General features: G+C 39.0%; 1 protein-coding gene across 2 annotated transcripts in view; it reads right to left on the reverse strand.

Annotated features, from left to right (window-relative positions):
• ITGA8 (integrin subunit alpha 8) overlaps positions 1-26,066 on the reverse strand; it is a 228,174-nt gene that overhangs the window by 44,487 nt on the left and 157,621 nt on the right. For both annotated transcript variants that reach the window (XM_064284887.1, XM_064284886.1), the window contains 3 exons: positions 22,490-22,595; positions 20,057-20,215; positions 5,724-5,852 (listed from right to left, as the gene is read on the reverse strand). In XM_064284887.1, coding sequence (XP_064140957.1) covers positions 5,724-5,852; positions 20,057-20,215; positions 22,490-22,595 — 394 coding nt within the window. The remainder of the gene's footprint in view (positions 1-5,723; positions 5,853-20,056; positions 20,216-22,489; positions 22,596-26,066) is intronic.

A 26,066-nucleotide genomic window follows, 5' to 3' on the forward strand; every position in this document is an offset into this window, starting at 1 on the left:
ATCATTGAATAGTATTCTATCGTGTGAATGTACCACAGTTTGTTTATCCATTCATCTTTTGGTGGGCACTTAGGTTGTTTCTTTCTTTTTACTATTGTGAATAATGTTGCAGTGAACATGTCTATTTGTGTCACAGCTCTTTTTTTTGGGGGGGGGTATATACCTAGAAATGGGATTGCTGGATCATATGGTATTTCTATTTCTAGCTTTATAAGGAAGCGCCATACCATTTTCCACAGTGGTTGTACCATTTTACATTCCCACCAGCAGTGTATAAGAGCTCTAATCTACCTACAACCTCACCAACATTTGTTATTTTCTGTTTTTATTTTTTTGATTAGTGACATTATTTTTGGGGTGAGGTGGTATCTCACTGTAGTTTTGATTTGCACCTCTATAGGGTTGCTATGAGTCAGAATCAACTCGGTGGCAATGGGTTTTAGTTTAACGGTTAATGACTGCGAGCATTTCTTCATGTGTTTGTTAGCCACCTGAATCTCTTCTTTGGTGAAGTGTCTGTTTATATCCTATGCCCATTTTTTAATTGGATTGTTCGTCTTTTTGTTGTTGTTTACGTTTCTATGAATTTTAGAGATTAGACCCTTGTCAGATATGTTGTAGCCAAAAAATTTTTTCCTGGTCTGTGTGTTCTCTTTTTACTCTTTTGGAGAAGTCTTTTAAGGAGCACAAATGTTTAAGTTTTAGGAGGTCCCATTTATCTAATTCTTTTTCTACTGTTTGTGCATTTTTAGTTATGTTTGCTATTCTATTTTTGCCATGTATTAGGGCCCCTAGCCTTATCCTTATTTTTTCTTCTATGATCTTTATAGCTTTAGGTTTCAAATTTAATCTTTGATCCATTTTGAGTTAGTTTTTGTGTATCATGTGAGCTATGGATCCTGTTTCATTTTCTACAGATAGACACTCAGTTTTGCCAGAATCATTTGTTAAAGAAACTGTCTCTTCCCTATTTAATGGACTCTGACACTTTGTTAAATGTCAGCTGTTCATAGGTGGATGGATTTATGTCCAGGTTCTCAATTCTGTTCCATTAGTCTACGTGTCTGTCGTCATACCAGTACCAGACCGTTTTGACTACCGTGGCTGTAGAGTAGGTTCTGAGATCAGGTAGTGTGAGGTCTCCTATTTTGTTCTTCTTCTTTGATAATGCTTTACTTATTCAGAGCCTCTTTCCTTTCCATATAAAGTTTGGGATTAGTTTAGTTTTTCCATCTTGTTAAGGAATGCTGTTGTAATTTGGACTGGGGCTGTTTTATATCTATAGCTCTCTTTAGGTAGTATTGACATTTTCACAATGTTAAGTTTTCCTAACCATGAGCATGGTATGTTTTTCCATTTATGTAGGTCTCTTTTGATTTCTTGAAGTAATGTTTTGTAGTTTTCTTTGTATAGGTCTTCTACGTCCCCGGTTAGATGTATTCCTAAGTATTTTACCTTTTAGGGGGCTATTGTAAATGGTATTTTCCTGATTTCCTTTTCGAAGTTCTCTTTGTTGGTGTGAGTTAATTTTTTTTTTATTTCGACTTACCATTGGAATCATCTACTCTTCCCTACTCATGCCTGTTTGGTCTTGGACAAATGCTCTCATGGCTGCTACTTGGATGCCTGGATGCCTTGATGCCCCCACCCCCTCCATGTGGTTCTCTTAGCTAGGTTTGTCTTCATTTATTAGAACCTGCCTGCTTCTGCCCTCTTCAACACGCACACACACACACACACACACACACGGCTGTTTCTAATAGTGAAGCTAGTCTGTAGGCTGAGAGAGAGTGAAATGCTATTTCTGCCCAGTGTATTTTCTGCTTCAGTTGATGGGGCAAATAGCTGCTTAACATTTATACCTACATTCTAATTTTTTTCTTTTGAAACTTCTTTCTAACCTTCCTTTTTTAAATTTTGAGAGTTAAACTTACTATCATTACTCCTTTTGGTACAATGGTTAAGTGCTCAGTTGCTATCCCAAAGACTGGTGGTTAGAACCCACCCAGCAGCTCTGTGGGAGAAAGACCTGGCAATCTGCTCCCGTAAAGATTACAGCCTAGAAAAACCTATGGAGCAGCTCCACTCTGTCACATGGGGCCGCTATAAGTCAGAATCGACTCAACAGCATATAACAACAACAATAACAGCAAGTCATACAAATGCTAAAATCAGGGATAGGATTTCTCTAGTATAGTTTTGCTCCATCTGGGGTAGGTACCTTGAATTCTTTCTATTTTATACCTGGCTGGAGCAACTATATACCCAAAAGCATGTTTGCACTTTGTGATAATAGTCATTTTATTTTGAATTTAGTAGGTGGAGTTTACTCATTGCTAATGCTATCTTTTAAACTGCTTACGATATGTTATTAGAATTGGATTTAGGATTAAGAGCATTTATGATCAGGGAGGAAGACTAAGAATGGATGGACTGACTCACAGGGAACATTTTGGAAGATGACTCCTAAAACTATTCATGATGAGTCCCTTCACTCTGTCATTCATACATTTGCTCAACAAATGAGCCACATCCTGTGTTACATACTGCAGAAACAATGGTGAGCAAACCAAACGTGGGCCTTGCTCTTCTGAGCTTACCATATGGTGGGTAGGTGGGGAAGAAGAATGCTTCTGTGGGCCAGAGCCCTGGATGAGCCCACGGTATGACAGATCACTTTTGTGTGTGGCCATTCTAGCCATGGTCTTGTAACTCCCACCCAAGTGATTCGGCAGATATGGTATTTGTGGCTCACCAAAGGGATTGGTCAGTTTTGCCATCCTGCTGGGCTTGAGGTGAACCATCCCAGAGGTGGAAAAGAGAAGAATCCAGCACCACCAAGGAAGAAGAGGCAGCATGGCCTTGGGCCTGGGATCTCTGTGCTGAGAAGCTCCTGAAGCAGGAGAACGAGAGAGCAAGTGAGCTATTACCCTGAAGATGGTGAGAAGTAGGGCAGCAGAGACCCGGCAGCAGAAGACAGCATGGTGGGCTTTTGGCCCATGGAGAGAGAAACCTGAGTGCCTGTGGGCAGAGGCCTAGGGCCAGGGAGAGCCGCGCCTGCGAGCACAGCTGAGAAGAGGCTGTCCTGATGGGAGAACTGTATCCTTGAGTGTTCCTGACCCTGAACTGTAACCTTATTACTTCCCTAATAAACCCCATAATTGTGAGTGTGGTCTGTGAATTCTGTGTGGCCATTGCAATGAATTATCAAACCCAGCAGAGAAACAAAGAGTGCCGTGGGGGGGACCATTGGTGTCAGAGTTGGTAAAGACAGCGGAGAGAGGAGGCATGCCTGACCTCTACCTCATGAGAATCTGCCTTGGTCTGTTGATCTTGATTTTCCTTCCTCCTTGTGAAGGTGGAGGAGGCCAGATACCACCCCCATGCCCTTTTTACAGAGCCTAAGAGTAGTTCCAAATTTCTGGGATGAATACTGTTCTGGAGAGTGCCAGAAGCATGGGTTTGAGTATTTAATGGCTCTCACACTAGCCGGGACACAGACTACTGCACCTACAAAAAGAACTACAGAGTCCTCCACGGCTCAAGGACTTCTCTCAATTCTGCCTCCACCTTCTCTTTCTTGTCCCCTTCTTTACTCTGAGGTTTTCTGCCAAGGGTCTTTTCCTCTATCTTGTTTCTTTGAATTGCCAGCATTTGGCTTGTCTTTGTGGTTTTTGATTCAGCATCACCTAAAAGTACTGCTTCTCCAATTGCTTTTGGCAGTGTAGCTTGGGCAGGGAACATCTCTGCCCCTGAGCCCTCCTAGGCACTGGGACATAGTGCTCAGTCTGGTCTCAGCCCCAAGCCCCTGTTTGTTTATTTGTGTTTAGACAGAACTTGGCTTCATGAAGTAGTCTCTGGTTACTTCTACATAGCTGGAAAGTATGCTCATAATGTCATATTTGTTATGGAGATTTTCTGCAGAACCCGGGTGTCTGAGTTACCTAGTCCTGTTGTTGTTGGGTGCTCTTGAGTCTATTTTGACTCATAGTGACCCCATGTAACAGAGTAGAACTGCACAATAGGGTTTTCTTGGCTATAATCTTCACAGAAGCAGACTGCCAGGTTTTTCTCTCACAGAACCGCTGGGTGGATTTGAACCTCCAACCTTTGGGTTAGCAGTTGAGCACTTAATCATTGTGCCACCAGGGCTCCTTCCTTACCTAGTGCTATAGCAACAGAAATACCCCATGTGGTTAGCTTTAAAGAACAGAAATTTATTTTCTCGCCAGAAGCATGTTCAACATGCACATTTCTAGCAACATCCTGTTAATGACGATGGAAACTTTCCCTGTAGCTCGTAATTCTTTCTAAGCCTTCATCAGAATTGACCTTAATGTCCACAATTCTACCCACAGTCTCTTCACGGCAATCTAGGACCTTACTATCAAGCATGTTAAAATTTCTCCAGCCTTGACCCATTACCCAGGGCCAAAGCCCTTTCCACATTTTAGGTATTTGTTAGAGTAGCACCTCTACTCTCTGGTACCAAAGTCTGGTCTTTTCATAACTCAGAAGTGATTAGGTTTAGGGTCCATCCTACCAGGATGTGACTTCACCAACATAAGAAAAGAAAAACACTATTTCCAAAAAGGGTCATATTTACTGGTACAGGGGTTAGGATTTCAACACATATTTTAGGAGGACACAATCTAATCCATACCAACAGGTAAACGGAACTTTGACACTGACTTCGCGCCCCTGTCACATGGATGGGGAAGGGGATGAATATTCATAGGAGGAGATAAAGGAATGAGTTCAAAACCCCAGAACAAACCTGTTGCTGTCGAGTTGGTTCCAACTTATAGCAACCCTATAGTACGCAGCAGAACTGCCCCATAGGGCTTCCAAGGAATGGCTGGTAGATTTGAACCACCAACCTTTTGGTTAGCAGCTGGGCTCTTAACCACTATGCCACCAGGGAATGAGTGGGAGAATTGAATTGGAAACACTCATTCATGAATGCCGTCTCGTGTTTTGCAGAAGGATGACCAAGTTCAGGCCAGAACTACCACAGGTGCCTCTGCTAAGGCCCTGCAGTGGTGTTGGCTTAGGAAACCTGAGCGGTTCCTCTTGCCTCTTCTGCATAAGCAGAGGACTCTGAGGCTCAGGGACAGGTGCCATGGCACAAAGACCCGCTGAATGGACAGGGCTTCTCCAAATTGCTTTAAATTCTCACAGGCCCAGTGTCTGGCAACCAGCTGATAACTAAGCCGGGTGTTCTTGAAATGGATTAAAGGCTACATTTTATGTTTTCATCATTATTTCTCCAATGTGGCTTCTGCGGCAGGTTTAGAGGAGTGAGAAATTTTATTGCAAACCCTCTTTAGTCCTCACAGAAGTCACTTTCATGTCTCACAGGATGTATTGCTCATAAATATGTGAGGCAGATCTGAGCACTGGAGGAGACCAAAAAGCAATACATGAAGGCAGAGCCATCTGTATTTGAGAATTCTGTCCACCCCAATTTTTCCCTCCATTCTCTGCGTGCTGAGACAAAAACCAGTTGACATTGAGTCATTTCCAACTCATGGCAACCCTATGTGTGTCACAGTAGAACTGTGCCTCATAGGGTTTTTGTGGCTGGGGCCTGTCAGAAGCAGATAGCCAGGCCTTTCTTCTGAGGTGCCTCTGGGTGGGTTCGAACCAAAAACCTTTTGGTCAGTAGCTGAGCACTTAACTGTATGCGCCGTCCAGGGACTTTGTAACCTGAGACAACTCACCAGTATTTTTGCAGGGCTTTGTCTGTGGAGCTCCATCACAGGCACGTCTCTCTTCTTGACAAGATGAGGAATGGTAGAGTTCCTCAAAAAGGCGCTAAGCTCAGAGGTGTCCTCTGGGGAGGCTGCAGGCTGCAAACAGAAAAAAGGAGGTATCACATACAATTATATTGACAGCTGTTATTTTTTCATTGGCCTTGAACTCTAGACAATTTTTATTCCCTCAATTGAATATGATTCACATGAGAATTCAGGCATGTTCTGAATTTATTAGCAGCATGTTAACAGCAAAATGAACTGTACCTACAAGGAAGAACTTTTCCGCTCTCCAATTATAGGATTCATGCAGCCTGGAGAACGCATTCCTGGTAAGCTCATCTTGTAAGGATAAGGCTTTAAGCAGAAGTAATTTCCCAATAGGAGAGAATAGAATATGTAGAGGTTCTGTTTCAGGCATGAATCATTGTTCTCAAGTTACTGCATTCTCATTATATATATTAAAAACAAAAACAAAGAAAAAAACCCAGTTGTCTTCAAGTCAGTTCTGATTCATGATGGCCCCACGTGAGTCAGAGTAGAACTGTGCTTCATATGGTTTTCAATGGCTGATGCTTTGGAGGTAGGTTGCCAGGCCTTTCTTCTGAGGCACCGCTGGATGGATTTGAACCTCCAACCTTTTGGTTAGCAGCCAGGTGTGTTAACTGCACCCAGGAATTCCTCATTATATATTGTTGTTAGTTGCCATTGAATAGATACCATATCATGGCAACCCCATGTGTGTCACAGTAGAACTCGGCTCTATAGGGTTTCCAATGGCTGATTTTTCAGAAGTAGATTGCCAGGCCTTTCTTCTGATGAACCTGTGGGCTAACTCAAAGTTCCACCCTTTTGGTTAGCAGCCAAGTGCTTAACTGTTTGCACCCAAGGAATCCTCATCATATGTCAGGGTTGGTTAAACTACGGAACGTTACATGTGGGGAGATGGATCTTGAGGTGGCAAAGAAAAAAAAGAGATGCTAACCATGGAAACACAGCCCTATGTGGTCAAGGACCAGATGCTGGGAAGTCTGAGCATCACGTGCCTGTACTTGTAAGAAATTTCCCCTCAGGAGAACAATGTACTGAGAATGACTTCTCCAAAGCATGCTACAAGAACATTGTGCTGTGACCAGGGTTTTTTTTAATCCTGAGTTTGTTTTGCGAGTGTTCTTGAACTCGTGATTTTATCTCAGGCTCCGTGCTGGGTGCATTTGAAGGCTGAATAAATATTTTGAGAGTTCCAAATAAATCATACATAATATCCCTTTAACATTCATTAGTTCAGTCAAAGCCACTAAGGATGACATTTAGACCGGCTGAATATAGAGATAATTTTTTCCTGCCGAGAAGCACGTTTTGTTTTATACAGTTTCTCTTTGTAGTCACAGGAGCAATAACAACACGCTCATGTCTGTGCAATGAAGACGAAAACCTCTACATTGTAGATGTAGGACGTATCACAAAAGGTGAAATGATAGTATTAAGCATGTCATAGGGACCTAGAAAAATCTACTGGACAAACAGAAAGATGCAGTCCAGACTGCTTAGCATGACGTGTGCAGCTTGCTCTGTGCTGGCCCTCGCTTTCCTCTCTAGCCTCATCTCTCACCAAGAGCCCTGCACATCCTGCGGTCTGGCATGCAGGCTGCTCTCCAAGCCTGAACTGCACCAGGCTGATCCTCCAGCCTCTGTTTGATGTTCAACATGCTTGCGCTGTTCCCCATCAGTGTTTATCAAACTGGCCTGGGTTGCTCAGGAAGTATTTGTAAAATGGGAACTGTAGAGTCAAGTGGAGCATCCCAGGAAACACCAGAAAACAGGGAGAGAAAGACGATCCAGCAAGGAAAACTAATATGGGGAAGTCACACGTAGGGGGCTATCCAGGAAAGTGTGGTTCTGTAGAAGCCTGAGGAGAAGAATGTTTCAAAACATTAAGGGAGCAACTAGCAATGTTGAATGCTGCAGAGGAGGAAAGAAGGATGAGCACTGGTAGTGCCACTGAATCTGCCAATTAAGAAATTATAGATGCCCTTCCCAGAGCAGGGTGTTGGTATGGGTGGAAATTCAACTGTAGTTGGGAAAGAGTGAATGGGTTTGGACAAATGGACAGTCATTTGAAAAAGTGTGAAATTAAACCCTTATTTCATTCTCATATTAAAGTAATTCCCAAGGAGATGCAATTTCATCCTCCAAATAAAAAAAGCACCAAAACAAAACATGAATTTTCTTAGTATCATTTTTTTTAATAGAGGAAAAATATTATGGCCTGAAACTTTATGGACATATACAAGTTACTGGTTAAATAAATTATGATATATCTATACCAAAGATTACTGGATAGTTTTTAAAAAATGATATAAAGCAACTTTGTAATTAAGAAAGATATAAGATGCTGGTATGGGAAAAAGGCAGGTTATAAAATAATATAATGAAATTGTATTTTTAAAGAAGAAAGGGAAGTATACTTATATTCTATATCTAGAAATGAAAACATTCTGGAAGGATAGTCATCAATGTGTTTCCAGTGATAGTAATTTGACGATATATTTGGAAGTTTTCCTGATTTCTTTTTAGGTATGATAATGGTATTGTGGATTTTAAAGAGTATTCTCTGCAATACACAATGAAATGTTTATGGTGAAATGGAAAGATAAATAAATGTGTAAATAGTAATGTGTGGTGACATTACTCAGAATTTTTAATTTTCTTCTTTACATTTTCACATATAGCCAGATATAATTTTATCATAGACATTCAGTATTTTTTAGTACAGAAATTAAAAAAATCACAATTGTAAAGAGACTGCAAGAGAAGGAAGGAGTAGGGAGAGCAAGCTGTTGTTGTTGGGTGCTGTTGAGTCGATTCCGACTCAGAGTGACTCCATGTAACAGAGCAGAACTACCCCATAGAGTTTCCTAGGCAGTAATCTTTATGCGAGCAGATCGATCAGTCTTTTCTCCCGTGGAGCTGCTGGGTGGGTTGGAACTGCCAACCTTTTGGTTAGCAGCCAAGTGTTTAACCATCGACTCACCAGGGCTCCTTGAGACAGCAAGTACAGTTTGGTTATAAACGGAAGGGAAAGAGGCTCATTCCTGGAAAGGATACACAGTCAAACTATTTTGCTTATTTGTTTCAAAGATGGGGGAAATTTAAGTAAGTTTATAGAATACAAGGAAAAAACTAGTAGAGAAGTTAAAGATACAGGAAACAGAGGGGATAATTGATGTAGCAAGGTTCAAAACCAAACTAGAGGGACTCTGCTCCCTTTAGAAGTGTTAGAAAGAAGGTGAAGATTGGAGAGACACAATTACAAGGTGTGTGTGAAAGAGTTTGAGATGGGAAATGGGTTGTTTGAAGAGCCTCTTGCTTTAAGGTCACCTGCTAATAATATAATGTTAGAGATTGGATAGAAGGTACAACAGGAGTAGTGAAGGTTTGGAGGAGTCAATGAGGAGAATGGGAGGGAGAGATCATCAGAATGGCAGAAGGAACTTCCCAGGGATGCTGGCTGCCCAGTGAACATGTAGCGCCATCAATCTGTAATGGTATCACTAGGTTAAGAGACAGAGAAGGCAGAGTATAGAACTGTGCATGACTGAGAGTTTTCAGGGAAGAGATTTAGAAGGATAGAGAAGGGAGGTTAAGGTGGCTTTTAAAGGAATATGTCAGGTAACTCATTATGGAATACAGACTTGGCAGAAAAGAAGGTACAGCCAAAGGGAGTGTTGAGGGGATGCAGGTTAAGACTCATAGACAGTGCTTGTATCAAGGAAGAGAAGATCTAGTTGGGGGAGGAAGTGAGAATATGATAATATCAGGAGACTGAACTGGAGAAAAAGAGGGTGTTGAGTTGACTATTTCAGAGGTAGGGTGGCTAGAGCTGATGCTGAAGATCAGTAGCCAAAGCGCCAAGATGATGAAGTGCACGGAAGTGAGGGGAGGGTTGGATGAGGGTCAGCCTGCTGAAATATTAGGACAATGCCAGGCTCTGATGTGGAGAAAAGGCATGTGAGCCAAAGGGATGCTCGAGCATAGTCAATGATCAAGGGTGTGATAGAAAAGCTGCTATAGCATAAAAAGTTGGCCTTAGACATAAAATTCAGAACTGTGGAAATCTCTAAAATTCTCTCAGGTGTTTTCTATCATACACTCTATGTGATGGATAAGATTTTGTGTCAACTGGGCTGGGCCATGAGTCTCAGTATTTTTATGTGATCATCTCCATGATGGGATCTGCTTTGAGTAGCCAATCTGTTGAAAGGGAGTTTCCTTGGGTGCGTGGCCTGCATCTGAATATACATGGATGTTCTGGCTTTTGCCTGCTCGGGATCCTGCAGCTGCCTCCTCTTTGTCTAATCTCCAGTTCTTGGGACTTGAGCTAGCAGCTTATCTTCTAATCTTGGGATTCATAGATCTTCACAGGCTGTTAGCAAGAGCCCTGCCCTCCAACCTGCCAATCTTGGGTTTGCCAGCCCCCGCAGCTACATGAATCAGGAGAAGCCTTTCTCCTGATCCATGGATTTGGGATGTTCCGGCCTCTACAGATGTGTGAGTTGTTTCCTTATATACAGTTCTCTCTCTCTTTATATGTATTTATATGCTTTACTGGTTTTGCTTCTCTAGGGAACCCAGCCTAAGATACTCTGTGTGTGTGTGTGCGTATTTTGCTTTGAAATCTATTGTGCGTAATTTCCATTTTTATATATGTAAGTTGCTGAGAATTATGTTACAGAGGTTAACTCCGTAGTTAATCAAACTACAGAGAAGTCCTGGAAAGAACTAGGAAGTGATTCTTTTTTCCGAAGGTTACAGCCCATTACCGTGATGATGGTTATTAGTAGTAGTAATAAAACAAACACACACACAAACAAACAAGTAAGCAAGCAAGCAAACAAACAACCAAACCAAACCAAACCCATTACCATCAAGTTGATTCTGGCTCCTAGCAACTAATAGCAGTAGTAAAATAATAGCCTAATGAGAAGAAAACTATTTACCTTCCTGTGTGGTTGCACTGGATATTGTTAGCTTTTGTACAAATACAGAGCATGTTCTATTAGGGGTGGCCCCTGTTTGTCATCATTCACAAATATTTATAACTGGCCACTCAGTAAAACACAGGACTTGTACTTGGTGCCAGAGAATGAGAGTATCACGGGGGTGAGATTGATGGAACATGTTTCTTTCTTTTGGTAGCACTCCTTCACAAACAGAGGAATGCTACTCTTAAAGAACACTGTCAAAAATTCTTTGAATGGCTTGCAGACCAGTTGTCTCAGATGGAATTCCAGAAATTATTTCAAAATAAGAAAAAAAGCAAGGAAGAAGTTACCCAAGAAACGTAAACAACAGTTAAAACTTATTTTCCAGATGGACTTTTGGAGCCTCTTTCACAATTGGTCATGAACCCACTGGTCAGGTTTTTCCCTCAATCTGAAACCACTAAAGGTGAAGGAGGCTGGTTTATCCGCGTGTTAGGCAAACACTTGGCTCAGAATATAATTTGCTAAGTATGATGAGAAGCTGGTGGTAAACACTAAAGTATCTTCTGTAGAAAAAAATATGAAAATTGCTTATTTCTACAGTAAGGAAGACATTGTTAGTAAATACATTTCTTTCCCCAGCTGTTACTCAGAATTTGACCTCAACAGGGTTCTTTTTTTATAGCTCTTCATCAGCTTGCTCTGGTATAGACTTAAATTTATGGATAAAAGGGATATTTTGTAGCTGGAATGTGCAATAGTTAGAAATTGGTTGGGTGAAATAAGATTAAGGGAAAAGACTTAGAAGGATAGCGGAGGAGGGAGGTTAAGGTGGCTTTTAAAAGAATATGTCAAGTAAGTCATCATGGAATACAGGCTTGGCAGAAAAGAAGGTGTGGCCAGAGGCCATACAAACTGTTTCTGCTTTCCATGTTTGTACTATCTGGTTGTAATCTGGACTTCCTGTGGGATTGGCTTTGTTCAAAAGTCTAATTTTCAATGGCGACTGTCTGCTTTCTATGGCTCCAAAGACACTAAACATTAAAAACATTGGCCCTCTCTTTTGTTAAGGTTTTCCTAGTCCAGTCTCTTTCTGAACATTTTTACTTCTGCATTGTGAACCCAAACAAAAGCAACACATACTATCTTTTTCTTGTTTGTAATTTGTCTTTGGACTTCAGGTATTCCTAAGACACAAGAGATGGTGGACCACTCTCATGTAGCAGATTGTCTATAATTAAATCTAAGTGGACAAAATCCCAGCGAGTGAGTTTACCATGTAATTTTCTTTAAGACATAAATATTAGGGGTTTGTGTGGAGGAAAAAAAAAGTTTTGTTTTTTTTAACCTTCTAGAAAGTTCATAGGGTCGCTATGAGTCAGAATCGACTCGACGGCAATGGGTTTGTTTTTTTTTTGTTGTTTAGAAAATTCATGCAAAGCATAAAAAAAATAGTTTTGTTTTTTTTTAGCCTTCTAGAAAGTTCATAGGGTCGCTATGAGTCAGAATCGACTCAACGGCAATGGGTTTGGTTTTTCTTTTTTGTTTAGAAAGTTCATGCAAAGCATAGCTAAAAAAAAATGAATTAATTCCACTGGTGACTGGAAGATTTTCTTTGTCTCTGAACGTGGTGTTTTTACATTTCAAAATAGTCACAAGAAGAGAAACTGAAGAACGTTTTAAAGAGAAGATAAGGGGAAAAGAAAATTACCTCAGAGTATATTTTCTCTTAGGTGGCTGAGAATTGGACCTACAGACACATTGAAAATAAAAAGTGAACAAAATTCCTCTATGGGAGAGAGTATTTCCTGTAAGAGGGAGAGAAAGAGGGAAAGAAATGGCAGAAGGCAGAAGATCAACAATAGTTGTCCCCAAAGCATTGGCATTTGAGATGAACGACATTAAAAAGTGGGTACAGCTCTTCTGATCAGAACTTCTGAAATAATAAGCAGCCAGGTTTTTCCCTGAAGGAGAGTTTGTGGTGGAAGTCTGACTACTAAGAGGCAAGTAAAAGACATCGGATAATGCTTCAGCCATGAAATAAATCATGGTTCCGTACTTTCAAGGACCTCAAAGTGACTCTAAAAAGGACAAAAAGAAGTTGGTAATTAACTGAAAAGATGATTCTCAATAGTCTTCCTTTTATGTCTTGATTTTTAAGAGGGGTGTGTGTGTGTGTGTGTGTGTGTGTGTGTGTGTGAGAGAGGAGAGATTGAGGCCCTGAGAGAGAGCAATGGGAGCACGTGAGAATGAGCTGGAGCTGTTGTTCTAGGAAGTAACAAGGATCTCTGCATTCTGAATTAACGAGACCCATTAAATGAAGGCAGTTATGAAAGAATACTCTTAAAGGTAAGACAAAACTTTAAATTTGCCAAGCCACTGTCTGCAGGCCCACTGATTACAAAAACAAAGAACGATTTCCCGGGCTATGATCTTTGAAGAACGAATGGTTTCTGCTTTCCATATTTGTACTATCTGGTTATAATTTGGACTTCCTGTGGGACTGGCCTTGTTCAAGAGTCTACTTCTCAGTGGTGGCTGCCTGCTTTCTATGGCTCCAAAGACAATTGTTTAAACAACATTGGCCTTCTCTTTCATTAAGGTTCTCCAAGTTCAGTTTCTTTCAGATCATTTTTACTTCGGAATTCTTTTTTTTTTAACTTAGGCCAAGAATGTTGCATCACAATTTTCATGTAGGTTAAATTTGAGTTCCTCATTTCTCTTCTACTGTAAGGTACAGCTTCAGATTCCACAACACTTCTCTGCAGCATGTCACATTTGGCTGTTTACTACAAAGCCTTGACATTAAAAAACAAAACAAAACAAAACAAAAAAAAACTTTACTCTTTATGAAGTTTTAGTTCCTTAATAGGTTTGCTTTTTCAACTTCATCTTATCTAGAGATTGCAATCTATTTGAATTACTCACCAAACCTCAGGATAAAGCCCACCCAAATAAGAAAATTGGTAGCTTGAAATCATTATTTACTGCCTTTAGTACAGTTGAGAAATACTTGACTCAAGTCTAAAATTTTATTCCGAGAAGGATCTGGAACAAATTAGATTTAATGGATTGGTTTAAATACTGTAGACAGTTGAATGTTTCAAAATGTTTTTGATGGTAGAATGTGAAGAAATTGCCAAATTAAAATCCTCTACCACTGACCTGGACCATGAAGCCTGGAAGCTGAACCTTCATGGACATCTAATTATGCCTCTCAGTTTACAGAAGACAGAAAAATGAGCTTGATGAAATAGAAACTACCACAGAAGAGACAGACAACCAAAGACCATTTCGCTTGGGAGGTAAAAGCAACAGCAGGGGTGGAATCAGCGGTAGGCACTGCCATGCCCCAGGCTTGCTTGAGCTGGCCTCGATTTTCTCAGATGGAAGAACAGGGGCTTGTGTCTGCTGATTGCCAACCTCTTCTCTAGTTAAAGGCTGCTGCAGCTCCCTCTGGCCTACCCACGCATCTACCAGTACCAGTCATGTTGGGTCACGGCGACCTGACTCACGGCGACCCCACATGTGTTGTGGTACAACTTCTTCCACAGTGCTTTAAGTGGTTGATATTTTTGGAAGTAGATCTTCACGCCTTTATTCCAGGGCACCTCTGGATGGGCTTGAACTTCCAGCCTTTCAGTTAGTAGCTAAGCGTATTAACTACACCACCCGGCCCCTTCCCCATCCTCAGATTTTGATGTTTGAACAATGCTGACAAACCAGGGAGAGTGAATTTCAATGAGGCCCAGTACAAGGCAGGTATTTAAAAACAACTCATTGATTTCTAGCCATACCTGAGTCTGTGGCCTTCTTCCACCCCCAAAATCAATTTTCTGTCTTGTATCTGAGGAACAAGTGAGGTTGGATGTGGGTGAGAACTTTTGCCCATAGTCTCCTTGAGTAGCCGTAGGTTACCGAATGAACATGGTAGTGGCTTATGAAGGCAGCCAGTACCCCTCCTCAAAACTTGGGGACATTAGGGTTAACTTGGTAGGATAACCAAACGGTATCAGTCACTACTATGAAAACTGAACTCCCCGTTCAGGGATTACTGGACTTTGATATTTATGTGAGAAGGGTCACATTTGGAATACATATTCAATTTACAGACAGGTTGTATTTCAGGAAGTTTTGCACTAAATGTTTGGCATTCGGAGTGTATTTCTCTTTAGAAACAACGTTTTAAATGGTGGTTCAGTTTTCAGGCCAGCCCACAAAAAGCTACTTAATCCTTAATATGGCTGTGGTGCTATAAAACTATATACTTGCAATAGAAGAAAAAGTAAACCCCAGGTTTGTTGCCATATGAGTGATTTAAAAAACAGAAAAAAAAAAAAATCTCTGTATTAAATAAATTATATTAAATGTTGATATTTAGGTGGAAATAGGTTAAATTAGAGGAAAGTGAGAATGCATGCAGAAACTTTGTGGATTCTGAAGGGGATACCTGGGAAATTTCAAAGGCTCTAAAATTGATGCCACTGGTTCTTCTGAGTGGATGACTTAGAAAGTGTTTCTGAGGGAATCTGGATAGCTTTTTTTTTTTTAATCCAAAGAAAATTTCCTTAGAAATTTATGATAGATTTGAGAAGAGGCAATGAAGGAGAGAGCCATTTTCAGTGGTCAGTGGGCAAAATGTTATGTATGTTAACATGACATAAAAAGGATTTTGTTAAAAAAAAATTAAGAGAAAGGTCGAAGAAGAAGACACAAGGGAGAACTGTGAAAAACCCACAGAAGAAACTTCAGAAAGTAGGGGTGGTCATCTCCTTGTGACAGCTCTGTGGTCAGGCTGGGACTCTTTTTTGCTAGACCACCCGGAAGAAGCCCTGGTGGTGCAACGGTTAAGTGCTCGGCTGCTAACCTAAAGGTTGGCAGTTTGAGTCCACTACGCGGCTCCATGAGAGAAAGACCTGGTGATCTGCTTCTGGGAAGATCACAGCCTGGAAAACCCTCGGAGGCAGTTCTGATCCATCACATGGGGTCACTGTGTGTTGTAATTGACTCAATGGCACCTAACAGCAACAAGACTACCTGGGACTGGAGTATTCTCAGAAAGGTAGAACAACTTACAAAAAATGGACTACTCATTGAGGCAGATGTTTTAAGAAGCACTTATTACCTATAACTATAACCCAGGGCCGTCGAGTCGAACCTGTAACTATACTAATGAAGAACTTGTAAAACTAAATACTTCAGAATTTTACCTTAGTCCATTTACTGGGACTAAGATTTATGACTAGGATTTGATTCTTACCTACACAAATAGGTAAGAATCTGCCTCCCTGTTGCTTTTATTAAACCCACCTTCTCTCTGCTTCTTATTAAAACTATTCTCCATTTAAAAGAAATAGCAATTAGCTTTGATGTACAATTCTGAAATTGATATTAAATAAAAAATTTGTCAGAACTATTTTATTGAAGATTACATATGATAAACAATTTGTTCTTCACTAATTGGAATCCATATTTCAGGCAGAATAGACTAAGTTTATCTTTTGCAATATCTAGGAAGAAATTAATTGCTAAGTAAATTAATAGCAACTTCACCAAGACTTATTTAGTATCATAAGAGGAAAATAATTTTGAGTATTCTCCTTTGTTTACAGCCACTGATATAAAATGTATTGATTATCAATTATTTTAAATCTATTTGTTGATAAAACTTCTTTTAGACACTCTGGGTCACACTTAAAAGCACTTTGAGTGCCTGAAAGTAATAACATTTCAATTTTCCATGAATTCAGATTAAAAGAACTTACTCATAATGTTATTCTAAATACTCTTAATACCAATTTCTAAAACTTGAGAATTTTATGATATAAGCATAATTAAGTTGCTCATATTTTGAAAAGTACTAACCTTAGACAGATTTTTAATCACTGTTTATGCCTTAAAGAATAACCAGGCAGCAGGGAATACCAGGTGCTTGGTATATATGACAACTCAGTATGCATGAATCTGTAAACATTTAAGGCCAGTTATCCATTTGGTACTGTCCCTATCATTGTAAATGATTGTAAAATTGCAACAAAGGAAAAAAAAAGTCACGACCAACTTGGTGCACATTAAACAAGTTATATAATATATACAAACATATGTAAATAGTGTCAGATGTAAACTAAACATTACCCTCAAAGGGAGTCGGAAGACTTCTGCATATTCATGTACTCCTGACAACTTAGATTTAAGAATCTGTGACTACAATACAGAGTATGTTAAAGACAGACAGGTAGAAAGTTTTAATTACTTAAATGCTATTCATTAATATCTGAAGATGTTATTTTATAATGAGTTACTGTCCTTGAAGACACTCAAATCATCTCAAGGAAGAGCAAAGAAAGAGACAATGGAAAAAAAATTCCAGGGAGGATGTATCTGAAATTAAGAAGGAGACTTGTTGCCCTGTAAGTCCTTTAATATTAGACCATCTTTTAGTCTTTCTCTTGTTGAATAGAAGGCATGTTCGGTTAAAAAAAAAAAAAAAAAACAGGCTTTCATAACTAATGGCAATGACTCAGTGCCCTGGATGCAGCACACCTGCGTCCTGGCTGGTTGAGTCAGTACTTCATCAGTATTTTATGAAGCCTGCTCTGTGCTCCACTTCTAACAGACACTGTGTCCCTGAAGCTACTAGAACCTTCATTCTCACATGGAGTTCTCCTGGAGAAAAACATCTGATAACCTCAAGTTGTTGTTGTTGTTGTTTTTAATATACAAATGTGACATTTTGAAGGGTTTATGCTAGTGTCTTTCCAGAAGGAACCTAAAGCCAAATTTGGATCTTAATCTGAGCAGGATCAGATGTGTCAATACTTGAGCTCCTTGTTAATCAAATTTGGCCAACCGACCAGCAGCATGAATATCAGGTGGGAGCTTACAGGGAGGCAGAATCTCAGGCTTCCTCAGACCCAAGAAATCTGAATGTGCATTTTAACAGATGCCCAGCTGATTTGGATGCCCAACAGTTTGGGAAGCACTGCTCTGGGCTTTCCTACAAGTTTCTCTAAAGAATGGGACCCTACAATGAGAAAAAGGGGAAACAAACTGAAAATCAACAACTCTGCTTAGATGCATTAGAAAAGTGGGTCACAGGGAAAGCTGTTGCCCAAAAAACTGAAGAGAAACAATAGTAGATACAGAGAGCTGCAGCTCACTGGAAGTAGAAGCCCAGGAGAAGTCCTCCACTGGAACCAGTACCAATAAAACACTTTAAACTATAATTGCTGAATTGCTAGAGGCTCAGTCTGGACGAGCTTGAGAGTTAAAAACTACAAGGGGGTGGGGGAACTCAGCTTTAGGAAGGGCCCCACACTTTCCTGAGTTTTACCTCCAGAAGTCCCACCAAGTTCTCACTGCAAAAAATGAAGAAAAATCCCCTTGTGATTCTGGCAGGTGTAGAAAAACCATTTTGAACTATGCCCAGAGCTTTCCGTTCTCCTTAACAGGTTCTTCCCTTGAGGGAAACTATTTTACCACAGCCTAACTGACTTGGTTTTATCAGTCCCTAACTGACTTTTTTTTTTTTTAACTGACCTGAGGGAAGAGAAATATCTACCTTCATCCCCTTCTAGCCTTGCTGTTTCACCTAAAAGTGAGGGAGAGGGGCTAAGAAGTTCTTGTGAAGATACAGGCCAGGAACACAGGCTCACTAAAAGACTGATACCTAATCATAGGACTACAGATTGCTTCCCCCACCACACACACACCTTACCACCACATCAATAGGACATCTGTATGGTAATAGGAGGATCTCAGCTGAAGAAAACTGCAAGACTCAGACCCTGTTTAAAAAGGATTCTCTAGGAAAACCCAAAGATAACACAGGAAGAAGAAACAAGGACCCTAGATAAAAATTTTAGGTCCTCTGACACTACATCTACAGCAAACAGTAAATACAGCCTAATTCCTAGCCAGATAAACATAAAACGTCACACTAAAGTCTATTTACCTTAGTTCCTGTACCTGGTATATAATATTCAGCTGGTAGTAGGGAACCCAGGGTTGAGAAGGAAGACTGTTGACATGTCATGGGGTTGTTAACCATTGTCATAGAACAACGTGTGTACTAACTGTTTGATGAGGAGCTAGTTTGCTCTGTAAACCATCTAAAGTACAGAAAAAGAAAAAAAGCAGTATAACAGAAATGAAGAATGCCTTTGGTGGGCTCATAAGCAGACTGGAAATTGCCAAGGAAAGAATCAGTGAGCTTGAAGATACATCAAAAGAAACTTCCCAAACTAAAAGCAAAGAGAAAAAAGAATGACAAACAAAACAAAAACAAGCAGAGTGAATATCCAAGAACTGTGGGACAATGACAAAAAGTATAACATATGTGTAATGGGAATACCAGAAGAAGAAAGAGGAATAGAAGAAATATTTGAATTAATAATTGCTGAAAATTTTCCAAAATTAATAGCAGACATTAAACCACAGATCCAGGAATCTCAGAGGAGACCAACCTGAATAAATACCAAAAAATTTATACCTGGGCATATCATATTCAAACGGTAGAGAATCAAGAAAAGAAGTTGGGGGCAGGGTGGGTACTGTAGAGGAAAATAATTAGCAAATCTCAAAACTATAGAGCAAATCTTCCTATAGAGGAAGGATAAGAATTACATCAGACTTTTCTTCAGAAACCATGAAAATAAGAAGAGAGTGGAATAAAATATTTAAAGTGTTTAACAAACAAAAAAACAAGAACCCACCAACCCAGAATTCTGTGTCCAGTGAAATTATGCTTCCAAAGTAAAGGAGATATAAACACACACAAAAAAAAGGGAGGGAGGAGAGGTCTTGAAAATCCCAGTCCATGTACTCTCAGGACATTGAGACGGCCTTTGGCAAAGTATCACATTTCAAAATTTGCTGGTAGCAACTACTGGAAAAGCTCATTTTGGCAAAGAACCTCATGTCTTTTGGCAACATACTAAAAATATTTTGACAATAGCATATTTCTGAATTTCCCAAAATAGGACATTTCTATTTATATACATTTTTGTGTGATTATACTTCTAATCAAACCATATAAAAATTTACATATTGAAAGAGGCTAAATAAATGACAGCTCACCTCCCACACTGAGTGCTTCATCATGAGAAATAAAACTAAGAGAAATTTAAGTTTTCTAGGAGTGATAGTTTAAATTAGGTTTGGCATTTTAACTCTAATACTAAAAAAAAAGTCTAATCAATTTTCAGTGAAGTAATTTCTTTTTAAAATTACATAGTTTTTTAAAAGCTGCTGTTTTATTTTTTTCTTTATCATAAACAACAGCAACTAAAACTGCTGGTTGGAACAGACCCCTACCTTTATATCCTGTGGGTTGATGTCAGGATTTGTTTGGCACCGCAGAGGTCCCAGAGTTTGAATATGGAAAATATAGAGAAGAAATTCACCCCGAGAAGAGAACGGCCAACCCACTTCCAGAAGGGTTTCACTGATGGTACTTGGTCCAGTATTATGCATCTGCAAGCAAATAACACGTTCTGTGTACAGTACAGCACAAGTCAGGAAGATGAAATCAAACGCGGTATACCCTGTATGCTTTAAATAACATATTATTGATTTCAAATCATCTGGACTATGGCTGTGGAAAATCACAAAATGAAGTCAGCATGGGGGAGAGCAGCTCTGAGGGTGTGATATGATGCTGCCTAGAGAAGACTCTTCATTCTCTGAAGCTCTAACGGCAAAGACCACAAACCGCATTGACTCTGTCTGAAAATACTGACGTTTGCCTTAAATGTACAGTAATTTAATTTTAGCACCAGAAGTGCAATTTTCATTACATGCTTTCAAAACTTGGTTATTCTTTCTTTGCATTTGAATGTCTCCTGTTTCCTGACTACTGACTTGTCAATTGCAACCACATGCGATGTACCCCCTTTCACCCCCGGGAAAAATGGCCATCCATCAAGTGCCAAAGACGGCCTGTGCTCACCACAGTTCACTTCAAGTGCATGTTTCAAAGCAGAGCTCCTTCTGTGTTAATCAGCAAATCTCAAGGAAAGAAAGGCCACAAGTCAGAAGGAGACGAATATTTTTAACGCATGGAACCTATACTCTGAGGACACAAAGCGGTTTGTGAAAAAGCAGAATGTTTAAATTTACTGTGGTTTGAAAAATTCATCTAAAAGTCAGCAGGGACCTTTTTTTCATAGTTCTAAAAAAAATAAAAGTTCTTATAATAACCAATAAAACAATTTAGTATTGTTTCTCCTTATTTAGATGGGCCATTAAATTTACATTATCAAAGCAACATGATATCCATTGATACGATGTATTTTGAGACACAAGATTAGCATGTAAGAAGCATTTGATTATCACTTGTAGCACTACTACTAAAAAAAACTACTACTACTAATAACCCTAAAATTTAAAAGATCCACTTATGCTAAGATTAGAAGCAGGGGTTCCCTGAAAGTGATTGTGTTTGAATATGTCTTCAAACTTTAAAGTTTCACCATGCTTACGTAGAAACCAGCATGCAAAAGCTTTAGTAAATTATTTTATGGCATTTCTTTCCAATGAAACGCTTTCATCTGAGCGTCCTTGGAAATTGTGTTATCCTTTTGCTATCAGAAGCGCTTAAGGTAAAGCTTTGATCCAGCATTGGACAGGGCTTTTGATTCTGAGAGGCAGGCTGGACAAATGACAGAGGTTTTCATGCTGACGCAGCACAAAGTTGGTGCTTCTTTCTCACACAGGTAAACAGTTAGTGAGTGTTCAAATGCCTTTACTGTCAGCCTTACAGAATGTGACTCATGTCCCTTATAGCTGAAGGATGAAAGCGATGGAATTATTAGCAGAGTCAGTGGCATGAGTGACAACAAGAAAGGAACAGAAGGCATTCATCAAGGAGGAACCACAAACGGAAAATGGCTTGGAATATCATTTTACCAAAGTTCCAGTCTTAGCCCCTTAAAAATAAATAGGAATAATTACTCTACCCTCTTAGCAATGACTTTATTAAACAACAACAGCAGTAACTACCAAACTAACTCTTTACTATATCTGTTGGCTTCTAAATGGAAAAAAATTTAAATGTTTCACAGGATGTATCAAGGGATCTCTTCCCCGCTCACAACTGAACACTTGGAGAGGGAAAAGATCATCAGGGTTTTTTTTTTTTTCATATGTTGCTGGTTTGCTTCTGGAAAATATTTTATTAATCGATTGACTATTTTAAATCTCAGAATAAATTATTCATGTCTAATTTGGATTATTTGAATGAAAAGTAACATTATTCTTATCTATATACCCATCCACCCATCTTATATATTATGTGTGTATTGTTTTGGTGCAGCAGCAAATAGTTCATGGGATCTTCGGTTCCTTCTAGCTGGTGAGCTTCTGTTTAAGAGATGGGTGGTTTTAAGGATACCTGAAAATATAGAAAGAAATGAAATAAAACCTAGGAGACTAGTCGTTTTTATGCTCAGACTGTCCTAGCATTAAAAAGAGAGGAAATAAAGAATATTTTTAAAAGAAGAATTGTAACAAGATAACAGGTTTTCTTACTACATCACAGTTCTCACCATTGAGGAACAAGGAGCCATATCTGTCATTGCTTAACAAGACACCCACCACTCTTCATTGCAATATATTATACCAGCTTGAATCTAGGAAGTATATAAAGCTCAGACCTTGGATTGGTGTCTTTAAAATGCTAAATGGAGTTTATTAATAAAGAGGATAAGAATATACCCCTAAGGCAACTTTAACATGGACAACAACTACCTCATAGATATGTTCCACCAAAGGTCCAACTTCTTCTTCTCTGTGGGGCTCTTCTTCTGGTTCCCAGTTATGAATGGGCAGAACAATCTGTGGAGGGTGGGAAACTCTGAAACATGGAATTGTTAATTGTTAATTTTGATGATGGCATATGTAGAAGATGTTTTACTAGTATACAGTATATTAACAGCAGAAGGAAAAAGTGGCTTCCAATTTATTTGAGTAGGTATTGCCCATATGGAAAAAATAATGAAGGTAAAGTTCAGCAAAATACCTAACAGTGAAGAATTTGAAACATCTGCTATAGGCTCTTCTTAATTACCGGTTGCTTTTATTCCTACTGGGTCACTATGAGTCAGAATTGACTAGAGGGCACCGAACGACAGCCCAGAGATGAACTATTTTACATGTCTTGTCCACTAGGCGGCAGAGCAGAAAGAGCTCCAGAGTTGAGAAAAACTATCCTGAAAGAGCACAGAATTGAAATGGGATACATACATACATATATATATGTATGTATATACATAGGATGTGAGTATATATATATATATATATATATATATATATATATATATATATATATATGGGAAACCTTGGTGGTGTAGTGGTTAAGTGCTACCATTGCTAACCAAAAGGTCAGTAGTTCGAATCCACCAGGTAGCCAAAAGAATGAACAAATCAGTCTTAGAAGAAATACAATCAGAATGCTCCTTAGAAGTGAGGATGGCCAGACTCTGACTAGCTTTCTTTGGACACGTCATCACGAAAGACCTATCACTAGACAAGGATATTGCGTTTGGTAAAGTTGAGGATCGGCAAAAACAAGGGAAACCCTCAACGAGCCGGACTGACACAATAACCACAATGGATTCAAACATACTACTACTGATCACGAAGATGGCACAGGACCAGGCAACATTTCATTCTGTTATACATAGGGTTGCTGACTTGATGGCGACTAACAACAACAAACAGTAACTAAGCAACTTCAAGTGTTATCCTTTTTCTTTTCTTTTCTAGATAATATCTTTTTAAAGCAGAAAGCAAAATTTCTTGGAATGAGTTCTGACCCTAGGGCAAGTAATTTAATTTATGTATGTCTCTGTTTTTTCATCTGGAAAATTATGATAAACTCTTTGAGTTATATACCACAAATGATTGGAAAATATCTCAAATGTTTTGGGCCGAAGCTATTTTGGTTGCACTGTTTTCTAGGAGTGGGTGGATTCTGTACATTTTTTAAACTGACAACCCACAGGAATGTTGCTAAATTGTGAAGCCCTTTGCATAACCTTTTAATGTACAACTGTTAAATAAAAAGTTCAGGGCAGAGCTTTGCTGGGCTGATACTTAAAAATTCTCTATTCTTATATTGGTTCCTCATTATACCATGGTCCCTCTTCTTACTTGATTGGATTAAATCATGTTCACATCAAACAGAGGGGACTTGGTGTGAAAGATAGGAAGAAGATGATGGGTTACTCTCATCAGAGAAAAGCCCAGAGCTTGAGCTTCTACTCACACTGGGTCTTGATGACCTCACTTCCCAGAGCTTTACTTTGCCATCAGCCTGGCAGCAGACAATTGAGTCCGCACTTTGATGCCAACATCCAGTGTGAGGCTCTAGGGAACCTTTTTAAAATTTTCTATTGGCATGGAGAACAAATAGAGAACAGAAGTGAACAAGATTTTCTCTCCTGTTTTGCTCTTGTTGTTATCACCATCAATTCTGTAGGACTGGTCATAAATCCTCTAGGACCACAGAATCATAATTCTTTAGACTTTGACAGGTGTTGTGCAGATAATCTGGTCAAAATCCCTCATTATGTACATGAAAGGAAAACTAGCATCCAGAAAAGTAGTGGGTTAGTTGCAGTTGAGGACTAGAGCTCAAGTTTACTATCATCCACTCTATTTCCAATATACAACTGGGCCCATAGAGATCCCATGCGTCCCCATAGAGGCCACATATATTAATCTATGGGACCATGTTGTTGTTGTTAGTTGAGGGATCCTAAGGTCAGTTACCCTTTTCGCTGCAGAAAAACTTTAGTAAACACATCTTAAAGAAACTTCCTGGCCCAGTCCTGTAACAAAATAAAATAGAAATCTATTAAAAAACAAAAATCTATTACGGGGCATGGCAAAATCGTTCAAATCTGGGGAAACCATGGCAAAGAATGGCTCTCTACTGATTCCAACTAGATAAATGAAACACTGTTCACTGGTTTTCAAAGCTAATTTGCTTTTTTAGAAGGCAAGCAAGGAAGGATTAATATAATCAGGTCACTAGACAAGTGTGAACTGGCAGCACAATAACCTAACCACCCTTACTGAATAGCCCTCATGGATTGATGGAGGATTAGAGTACTATTTCACCAAAAGCCTCAAGTAATGAGAAGACTGGAGCACTGTCAATGGTATCAATGGAAATTGGGAATGGATTTGAGGGGGAAACAAAGAATTAATTTTTTTTATAAAAACCTATCAAAAACCTTATATGCTATCAGGAAGTTCAAACTGAGGACTTAGTAGTATGGTATGAACCCTATTTTCAAACTCTACTAGTCCCAAATAGTAAAGATTACCATTTATTATATGGAACAATGTTGGCTGTGCCAGCTTCAGACAGTATCCTATGCAGACCTTGGTTATTCATGATTTGTAGCTCACTTTATAGAAACCAACTCAATACTGATGAATTTACAAACGTTGCAATTTTATTATTTATGGTGAGCTCAATATGTAGGGTGCTGCCTCTTGTGACCAAATTTACTTCTTACAGAACTATGCTAAATTAATCTTTGTACCAAGAAGTGACATGTAAATTTACTTAAAGACAGCATTGACATTATCTAGCTTTGCAACAAATGGAACAGTATTTTTTTCCCACTCAAAGAAAGAAATGCATTTGATTTTCCTCTTAAAATTATAAAAGCAACAGTAAATTAAAAAAAAAAAAAACTTCTTAAGATAGTGCATGATAAAATGCATTGGAATAAATAGCACTGGCCAAAAGAAAAAAAAATTAGGTTTTCTTGAAGGCTGAACATGGAAAGTTTTCAATACAGTAGCTGTTTGTTCCCTGAAGAATTAAACATTGGAACCAAAACTTCTGTTGCACAAACTGACATTTGGGGGAAAGGTTTTACTTTGCAAGATGGCTGAAAAGAACTTTAGCACAGTCTTAAAGAATAGACTGTGATCAATTTTTAAACACTAATCTAGAAAAAAAAAATTGCACCTTTATGAGAAACTCAATTTTAATTCCTCATTTTGATTATCAAAAAAATAGTATAGAAAGATTCTTTTCTTTTTACTTAGAAAAATTAATGCCATAAGTTATAGAAGAAATACATTTAAAAAACATTAACCTCATAAAAATGAGTATGTGAGAATAAAGAGTTGCATTAATCTCTCAACTGTCCTGAACTGAGTTATCTGTTATCTAATAAAAACATTTTCCAACTTTAAATTTATTTTGAAATTAAGAAACCTTTTCCATTTATGTTTGGCTAGCAAAACTAAAACAAGCTAGGTGGAAAATTTTCATATACACTAGTTGTAAATTTTAAAAAAA

This window comes from Loxodonta africana, chromosome 4 (assembly GCF_030014295.1).
Source record: "Loxodonta africana isolate mLoxAfr1 chromosome 4, mLoxAfr1.hap2, whole genome shotgun sequence".
Classification (NCBI taxonomy): domain Eukaryota; kingdom Metazoa; phylum Chordata; class Mammalia; order Proboscidea; family Elephantidae; genus Loxodonta; species Loxodonta africana.